The 8,969-nt window shown below is 65.6% G+C and overlaps 1 protein-coding gene across 2 annotated transcripts; it reads left to right on the top strand.

Annotated features, from left to right (window-relative positions):
- Positions 1–443: 443 nt before the first annotated feature.
- MSANTD1 (Myb/SANT DNA binding domain containing 1) lies at positions 444–8,641 on the top strand. 2 transcript variants are annotated; one of them, XM_059066060.2, is made up of 4 exons: positions 444–986; positions 1,690–1,954; positions 5,626–5,901; positions 7,317–8,641. In XM_059066060.2, exons 1-4 carry the CDS (start codon positions 539–541, stop codon positions 7,555–7,557), a joined length of 1,230 nt encoding a protein of 409 aa, XP_058922043.1. In that variant the 5' UTR covers positions 444–538; the 3' UTR covers positions 7,558–8,641. The 2 variants fall into 2 exon arrangements, with proteins under 2 accessions (XP_058922043.1, XP_058922041.1); XM_059066058.2 differs by lacking the exon at positions 444–986 and having other exon boundaries at positions 1,231–1,954.
- The last annotated feature ends 328 nt before the right edge of the window (positions 8,642–8,969 follow it).

The raw sequence follows: 8,969 nt of genomic DNA, 5'->3' as shown, positions 1-8,969 counted from the left end.
AGCGGTCGCTTTGTCCAAGGTCAGTGTTGGGGGGCCTCCCAGGAGAGCCCGGACGCAGCAGGGGCATTTGCCCAGGACCGTGGGCAGAGGAGGCGTGACGGTGTCCTCCACGGGGAGCCGTGCGGCCGCCGCACACCACAAATCAAACCCAGCCCCGAGCCAGCCCGCCTGGGTTCAGAGCCCAGCTTGGCTCCTTGACCACAGCGTGACCTCACCTTTGTCCCTCAGGCTGTTCATCTGGAAAATGGGAATAACAGCAGTGCCAGCCTCCCTCACCAAGAGTGCCGTGAGGATCAAAGTAGAAGACACAGGCGTACCTACCAGACATACGGCACTTAGAACAGCGCCCGGCCATCAGAGAATGCTCGAATGCTTAACTGCTGTCACCTCAGCAAGCGTCACAAAGCTGGGAGGCAGAAAATAAACGGCTGGCTCAAGGAAGGTCCAATTTGCAGGAGGGAAAAAGGGAGGAAGGACCAAAGGGTATTGAATAGGAAGACTTCAGAGAGGGGCTGATGCCAGAACAGGGCTTTGAAGAATGAATAAGAGTTTGCTAGTAAGTCTCAAGGTGACGTCTAGGCAAGCTGCCGGGAAGGGAGGGGAGTTGCTTGAGGTCGGTCCTTCGTTTGTTCATTCCTTTATTCAGCAAGCCTTCCCCAGGCTGCTTCCTGTGGGGTCCTGGGGTACGGGAGCAGCCCGCCCCGTCAAGTGGACCCGGCGGGTCTGGGTGTGGATGGTGCTGATTGATGCAGGGCGGTCAGGGCTGCAGCGGGGCTGCCCACGGTGTGAGGGATCCACACCACCCGCTCCCAGCTGCGCTCTGGCCTCAAGCACTGTGCCGGCTCCTCGGCCCACCCCACGTGTCACCCAGGCCCGCAGGCATCCCGCCTGCGAGGAGGGGAGCGGGCGGACAGCGGCCGGGCCACGGGTCTGCTCGGGGCTGGAGCCCAGCCCCCGCGCAGCCTGGTGGTGGTGGCGTCTGTACCGTAAGTGTGAGCGTGTCGGCCGGAGGGTGGCTGTGCGCAGGGCACGCAGGTGGGTGGGCATTGGCGCACACGTGTGTCTCCGTGGGTCCCCGAGAGTGTGTTCCTGTGTCCGTCTCCCCGTCTGTCTGTCTCTGCCCCTCCCACCCCTCTGTCTGCCATCTCTCCTCCTCTGGGTCTCCCTCTTCGTTTGCCCGCGTCTCCTCATCCGGTTGCACCCCAGTCCCTCACCCTGGGCCCCCCCTGGGTCCCCGCCTGTGTGAGGCGGGGCGGGGCAGAGGCGGGGGCTGCGGCGCCTGGACCCCACCTCTCAAGAGCCCGGTCTGCCCAGCGGAGGTGCCTCGTTCGGGGGCCCGGGCCGGCCAGCCTGGCCACAGGGCCGAGGCGCGGGGCAGGGCCGGGAGCCTGGGCCGCCAGTTTGGGGTCTGGCACGCTCACTGCAATATTGATGGCCCGTCAGGGCAGCCCTGATTCCTGCGCTTTCAGTTAAAAGGTTTCTGTTGTTGTAGCTTATGCAGTTGCCCTGTTGCTATGGAAACGTGACATCAAAATGACGTTTCCCGTTTAAAAGCTTTTAACTAAATTCCTGCCTGTCAGATGTAGGCCCCATTTTGAGCGAGGAGCTGCCTTCCAGGAGCGGGGCTCCCGCCGCCGTGGTGCGCAGGCCCCACGCGGCCCGGCCCGAGCGCGCTCTTTAACCCCGCAGGTGCCCCCGGCATGGCGGCGGCCGAGGTGCCCGGCTACCTCGTGTCCCCGCAGACGGAGAAGCACCGGCGGGCCCGCAACTGGACGGACGCGGAGATGCGCGGCCTCATGCTCGTCTGGGAGGAGTTCTTCGACGAGCTGAAGCAGACCAAGCGCAATGCCAAGGTGTACGAGAAGATGGCCAGCAAGCTGCTGGAGATGACCGGCGAGCGCCGGCTGGGCGAGGAGATCAAGATCAAGATCACCAACATGACCTTCCAGTACAGGTAGGCCCGCGGGCACCGCTCTCGCCACCACGGAGCCCCAGGGCGCCCCAGGCTCTCCGGGCAGGCGGTCCGCACAGGGACACCGCCCCCCCCCCCACCCGGCCCCGGCCGGGACGTCCCCAGAGCTGCGTCGGGAAGGGGGCGGGGGGGTCCTGGCTTTGTGTAAGCGAGAGGGGACCTGCAGAAGCCGTGGGGGAGGGGAGGGGGGAACCGAGGCACAGGAGGGCCGGGCTGGGGCTGACCCCGGCTCCCCGGGCCTCGGCCAGGGCACCACCCCCAGGCCCGCGGGCGACTCCCACTCGGCCCCCCAGGCCTGGCTCTGCTCCGCAGGGTAGCAGGTGCTGCCATGTGGGCGGGAAACCGAGGCCGGAGGAGGCTCAGCCGCCAGGCCCGCGAGCCGGCCTGTCCTGCCGCTCTGTCATCTTCGGCATCCTCTGAGCCTGCTGTGAGCACAGCGCGGCGCTGGCCTCGGGGCCGGGGGGCGTGCGTGGAGGGCTCCCGCGGAAGCCCGGAATGCCCCGGAGGGTCCGCTCCCGGGAGGAGGCCCCCCGCCCTGGCTGCCGTGGGAGGAGCCCGGTCAGGGCTGAGCACGCGGCTCCGGCAGGGGCGGCCCTGGCGTCCGGGACGGAACCCTATGGCCCCACGTGCCCAGCACCGTGGAGTGTGAGGCCAGGCCTATCTGCAGGGTGTCACGGTGAGGAGAGGGTCACAGAGATGGCAAAGGTCAGAGGTATGGAGTGGGTCAGGGCAGGTGAAGGTCAAGCAGAAGCTGGGCTCTAGGGGGAGAGTGGCACCGAGAGCACGGGCCCTGGGGGTGGCCTGGGCAGCCCCCGAGAGCCTGTCAGTGTGCGGGGGTGGGGGGGGAAGGTGCCGTCTAGGGGGCTGTGCAGGGACCCAGGTGGTCCCAGCCCAAGGCCACCTTCTGGCCCTCCTAGTGGCCGCCGTGGGCAGGGGCACAGAGCTGGGTGTGGACGGGGCCCTGCAGGTTGGCCTCGGGCACCTTGAGCCGCCCCGTGGGAGAGAAGGCCCTCACCCTGACTCCCCCGCCCACCTCGAACAAGCACGGAGAGACCTCACCCCTCCTGGCCTGGCGCTCCCGGCCCGTCTGGAGCCTGGGGCCGTGCAGGGGCTCCCCAGGGCCCGGGGCAACCAGAGGCTGTTTCAGATGCATCCACTTAACTTTTTCTGGCCCTTGGAGGCCCTGAGCCTGGCCCATCCGAAGGCGCATTTCTGACTCCCAGCTTGGCCCCCAGCCAGGCTCCGGGGCGGAAAACAGGCGGCTGCTGGGGTCCAAAGGCATCCGAGCCGCTTAGGTGAAGTCTGTCAGATTCCAGCCGCCCGTGAGGAGGGAGCTGCGGAGGTGACGCAGGCTGTCTTGCGGGGCTCCTGTCTGACTCCATAGCTCCAGGGCCCTGACTGGTGTCTAGCCGGGTCATTCATTATTTATCCTGAAAGCTTCTTCAGAGTCCCAGGGGAGGGATTGTGTTCGGTTCCTGGAAGAGGGATGTGGGCCCCAGAGGCCACAGGAGATGAGGGTGTGGCTGAGAGGGCCCCTCGCAGACAGCACTTCACAGTTTAGGAAGCACTTGCACGCCGCGGTATCTGTCAGCTCCCGTTCACCGAGGGGGAAACCGAGGCCCAGAGCAGGAGAGGGACTTGCCCAAGGCCACACAGCCCCTCACAGGCCAACGCTTTGGCTGCATGACTGGTTCTTTCTCTCTCCCCCCGCCACCCAGAGCCTCCCACAGCAGAGACTTTAGTTATTTTTTCACGACAGCTTTTTTTTTTTTTTTTTTTAACAATCCTTGTTTATTTATTTACTTGTATTTTTATTATTTTTGGCCACACCGCAGGGCTTGCGGGATCTCAGTTCCCCAACCGGGGATTGAACCTGGGCCCTCGGCAGTGAGAGCGCGGAGTCCTAACCGCCAGGGGAGTCCCGAGACAGCTTTTTATATATTAAGATTGTGGGGGGAGTGCGCGGGCAGTCCGGCGGTTAGGACTCCGCGCTCTCACTGTCGCGGCCCGGGTTCGATCCCCGGTTGCGGCACTAGGATGCCGCAAGTCGCTCAGTGCAACCGGGAAAAAGAAAAAAAAAATGCTGGTTAAGGAAGCCTGTGGGTGACCCGGTTCCGTGGGGGGTGTTTCGTTGGCACACCGTTCAGGGGCTCCCCGCGCCGGGCGGGCCTTTCCTCATTTCTCCGAGGAGTGGGCCGGCTTGAGTTGACAGAGCAAGGGCTGGGGGGCACCTGCGGAGGGCCTGGCGGGGAGCCCGGGTGGTGGCTGGGCCCTGGGCACCATCGACCACCCGCCGTGCCCAAGTCCGTGCTGCCCTCCGCGGGATGGACAGCGGTCCGTGGTCAGGAAGACGGAGCGGCCTGCTCGTCCCCACGTGGCCTGCCCCTTGCTTCCTGCTGAGGACGCTCTGCTTGCTGGGCGCTGCCCGAGGGCACGTCCTGCCTGGCCCGCCTCTGCCTGCTGCCCAGCGCCCAGAGCCGCACACCTCCGCGGGGGGCGACTCTTTCAGGCGCTCAGCTCGTTATCTCCAGTGACCCGTGTGACGGGCGGCCACACCCTGGCAGGGAGCCCCTTGTCGGAGACAGAGGCCATCTGGCCCTGGGGTGCTCTGTTGCTCAACGGCCTTCCCACCACGGGAAGGGCGAGGGGCAGGAACACGGGGGCCCGGGAGACCCTGTGGCCTCTTTCCTGGCCTGGCCGGTGCTGCCCAGCTGTCTTGTGGCCGCCCCTCCCCGTCCCTCACCTCCCAGGGGACAGCCAAGGCCCAGGGACCTTCAGGTTCTGTCTGCAGGGGTGGGGGACAGGATGCGGGGCCTCGGATGGGCTCAGGCCCACAGTGGGCAGAGCTGTGCTGTGCAGACCCTGGGCCTGGGGCCGAGTGGGGGTGGGGGATGCCAGGCAGCGTGGGAAGGGACCCCGTCCGGCCCAGCCCCGGTCCTGCTGGTACCTTCAGCGGAGAATGATATCTGACAGCTTGCTGTTTGCCAGGCACCGGGCGTTGTCTTCTTAAATCTTCCCGGGAGTGACGGCCACGTGAGGAGCTTACTTTGATCATCCCCATTTTACTGATGTGAAAATGGAGGCTCAGAGAGGTTAATGGACCTGCTGATGGTCACACAGCAAAGCGCTGGAGATGAGAGACAGACTCAGATGTGCTGGACACTGAGGCCTGTGCTCTTACCTTCCGAGCTTCTTGCTCCCCAGGGCGTCCTCTTTAGAAAAGCACGTTTGTTCTATTACCGTATTTTATGTTTGCATTACACATTATATTACATTTTATTCCCGTGTTGGTATTATACCATATATTTGATTCTTGCCGGCTAACTTATTAAAAAGCAGTATTTGTTCGTTGCAGAGAGTTTAGAAATTCCAGAAAAGCAGAGAGAGGACGAATGAGCCCAAGGTCCCGGCACGCACCCTGGGGCACGTGCATCCTTTCCAACATCCAAGGCGGTGTAGGTCCCGAGCCTGACTTCTTGCTGAGTCCCATGTCACCCTGGCCCTGGGGCCTGGCCGATTTTTCTGGGGAGGCCTGGCTGCCGCGTGGCTCCCCCAGGTCCGGAGGCCCCCGAGTGCCCCTCCGCCGAGGGCCGGGCGAGGCAGGCCCCGGAGCAGCTGTTTCTCACCCTTGGCTCTTGTGTCTCTCGTTTCAGGAAATTAAAATGCATGACAGATAGCGAGTCCGTCCCGCCCGACTGGCCCTATTACCTAGCCATTGATAGGATTCTGGCCAAGGTCCCCGAGTCCTGTGATGGCAAACTGCCGGACGGCCAGCAGCCGGGGCCCTCCACGTCCCAGACCGAGGCGTCCCTGTCGCCGTCTGCTAAGTCCGCCCCTCTGTACTTACCGTATAACCGGTGCTCCTACGAAGGCCGCTCCCAGGACGATGGCTCCGGCAGCTCCTCCAGCTCACTGCCCCTTAAGTTCAGGTAGTGTGTGTGCTTCCCTCTCTTGCCTCCACACCCGCGGGGCCGGGTGCCCGCCCCCCGGAGAGGGGCCGAGGGCCGCGTGGGGGCTGTCCTGGCGGCGGCATCCTCTGCCGGCCCGGGGCCGGCCGTGGAAGCCTAGGCGGTGTGCACCAGCCCCCAGGGGCAGGGAGGCCAGAGATAGGAAGGCAGGTGGTTCCTGAAGCTTGGGCTGTCGTGTCCACAGACTGGGTGCATCTCCTGCTCTGTCCCCGCTTAGCTGTGTGGAAAGTCCTTGATCTCTCTGGGCCTCAGCCTCCCTCTGTGAAATGGGGATAAATCAGGACCTTCTCCAAGGAGGGCTGGGATTAGAGGCGAGCCCTCCCGCCTGCCCTCGGCTTCTGGCTCTCGTGCTCCCCCTACCCCCAGCAGACCGTGCCCTGGGGTCCCCTTCTCCCCGGCCTGGCCGGGCCGGCTGGTCTCTCAGCACCGGCGAGGGGGAGTCAGGCTGAGCCTCCAGGCTGAGCCTCCAGGCTGCGCTCGGAGCCTGGCTGCAGTGGGGGGACGCGGCCCCTCTGCCGTCCACGGCGTCCTGCCGGGAGTGCGCTGACCCTGCCTCCAGATGCCCTCAGGCAGGTGTGCGGGAGACACACCCCTGTGGTGTGGGGGCCGGGCAGCCAGAGGAGGTGACGTTTGGGCTGGGCTTTCACGGGTGAATAGGAGTTGGCCAGTGGAGGGAGAGAATGGGAAGAGTGTGGATTTGAGCGGTGGCCCTGCCTCCCCTGAGCCCGGTCTCAAGTCTGTCAGATGGGGGTAGGGTGGGGTGAGGAGGGCACCTCTGGGGGCCCCTCCAGTCGGGGGGGCTGCTGCTCGGTTCGTTCTCAGCAAAGACCCCAGACAGAAATGCCTTTGCTGGTGGCCAGGCCGAGTTGCAGGGAAGTCTGAGATTTATGGACAGTTGCTTACATGGATTGAGCCCAGTTCCCACACGGACAGCTGACCCGGGCGTTGCACCAGGACCAGGACGTGGCGCTGTCCTCCCTCTCGGGGCCGAGCTCTGCTCTCTGCCCCTGAGGTCAGCGGGGTCACGATTCTTCTGCACAGAAGCAGAGGGCCTGGGCTCGGGGACGGGCAGGCCCTTGGGGCCTGGTGGGGTTTGGCGGCTCCCTGCCCACCCGTGGGAGCCGGTTAGACCCGGGATGGCCCACCCCCGAGCAGAGAGCCCAGGGCATGCCCACCCAGCTCAGCGGGTTTGGGGATGCTCTCGTGGCAGGGTCCCCCCGCCTCTTAAGCCTGCCCCCCACCTTCACGGTGGGAGGGCCCTGCCCTCACGTGCGTGGACGGTGGCCCAGCTCCCCGCGTGCCCGGTGGCGGCCGGGAGGGTCGGGCAGGCCCGGGCTCCGTGGCCAGCCGTCCACACGCCGGCGCTGTCCTTGCAGGTCGGACGAGCGGCCCGTGAAGAAACGCAAGGGACAGGGCGGCCACTTGCAGAGGAAGAAGCTGCGGCTGCTGGAGACGATGCTGGAGGAGCAGCGCCGGCTGAGCCGCGCCCTGGAGGAGACGTGCCGCGAGGTGCGCCGCGGGCTGGACCAGCACAGCCTCCTGCAGGCGCAGGGCCTGCAGCTGCAGGAGCGCATGATGAGCCTGCTCGAGAAGATCATCGCCAAGTCCGGGGTCTAGGCCGCCCGCTGGCCCCCCGCCGCCGCTCCCGGCCGGGCCTTCCCTCCCAGGGGCCCGGGAGCCCCCAGAGCCTCGGTCCGGCATTAAAGCCCCCCGGACACGCGGCCGGGCCCCGGGCTCGCTGCAGGGCAGCTCCCGGGAAGAGCCCCCCGGGGTCTGCTCTCCAGAACCGCCACCGTCGACGGTACTCGGCGCGGCTGTCGACGGTAAACGTGTCATTTTCATCACGGCCTGGAAGCGGAGGTCACGGGGCAGCCTTGGAGGGAGGCGGCAGGCGGTCCCTTCCAAGACGAGGCAGGTGGACGCGGCATGGGGGCAGGTGTGTCCCCCTCCCTGGGTCTGCTGCGTCGGCCCCGAGAGCCTCGGACACCCGGGCCGACCCCAGAGGCCCCCGCACCGCCTTCGGCGGCCTTTTCATCTGTCCCCCCGGGACGCTGGGCGTCCCGACGGCGCTCATAACAGCGGTGACCCTGCCCGCTGGGGACACCCTGCCCTGTTCCACCGTCTCTGCCCAGGGATGCGGCGGGGCTGAGACGAGGCCCAGCCTCGGGGAGCTGACACTCGGGGGCCAGGCAGGCGAGCGAGTGGAGAAGCCAGGGAACAGCAGCTTGTGGAAGTGCTGGCAGGGCAGGGGCCGGGCTGGGCACGGGCACGCGTAGCCGGCAGCCGTCCAGGAGCTGCCTCCCCGGGAGGGAGAGGGCCCGGGGGTGGGAGCGTCGGTGCTGCAAGATCTGCCGGTGGGAAAACCCTTCCAGAGCCCCGCCACCCCCGAGTCCCTGCTGAGTCTCATCCGGGCCTGGTGGCTGGAAGAAGGCGCCACAGGAGAGCTGGGGGCCACGTCTCGTTCAGGGCCTCCCTGGGGACGTAGCCTGGGATGCCGCCTCTCCGTAGCTCTGAGGACGCTCTTCCAAAAAAGTGGGGAGAAAGAGGCCTCTTTATATGTGACTCTTCGTTGGAGACGTGGCAGTCAGGTCCCAGTAAAAGGTCACAGCTAGTCACAAAGAACAGACGTCTCAGTTAACGGCTGTAGCGCTTTTCTCTGTATGGGAAGAACCGGATTCATTAAAACTCTTGCTGAGATACACGTCTACCTGTCCGAGGGCCTGGTTGTCCAAAGCACAGAGTAGCCCATCACGGTCTGTCTGGAGTGTGGAGGGCTTCGTCCTGTCACCTTTTTTGCGGGGGCGGGGGGGGGGGCGCCGTGAGGCGTGCGGGATCTCAGTTCCCCGACCAGGGATCAAAGCCGGGCCCCCTGCGGTGGAAGCGTGGAGTCCTAACCACTGCACCGCCGGGGGAGTCCCCATCCTGTCGCCTTGACCCCCTCGCAGGGTGCACCGTGGCTCCGCCCCCGTGCAGCTGGCTCATGAGCCAGAACCCTCCGTTGCTCTCTGTTTTACAAGGAATGTCTGGTT

The sequence above is a fragment of the Kogia breviceps genome, chromosome 6, assembly GCF_026419965.1.
Source record: "Kogia breviceps isolate mKogBre1 chromosome 6, mKogBre1 haplotype 1, whole genome shotgun sequence".
In the NCBI taxonomy this organism is placed as follows: domain Eukaryota; kingdom Metazoa; phylum Chordata; class Mammalia; order Artiodactyla; family Physeteridae; genus Kogia; species Kogia breviceps.
Note: the sequence above shows the minus strand (reverse complement) of the source record. Positions and strands in the feature narration are given on the sequence as shown.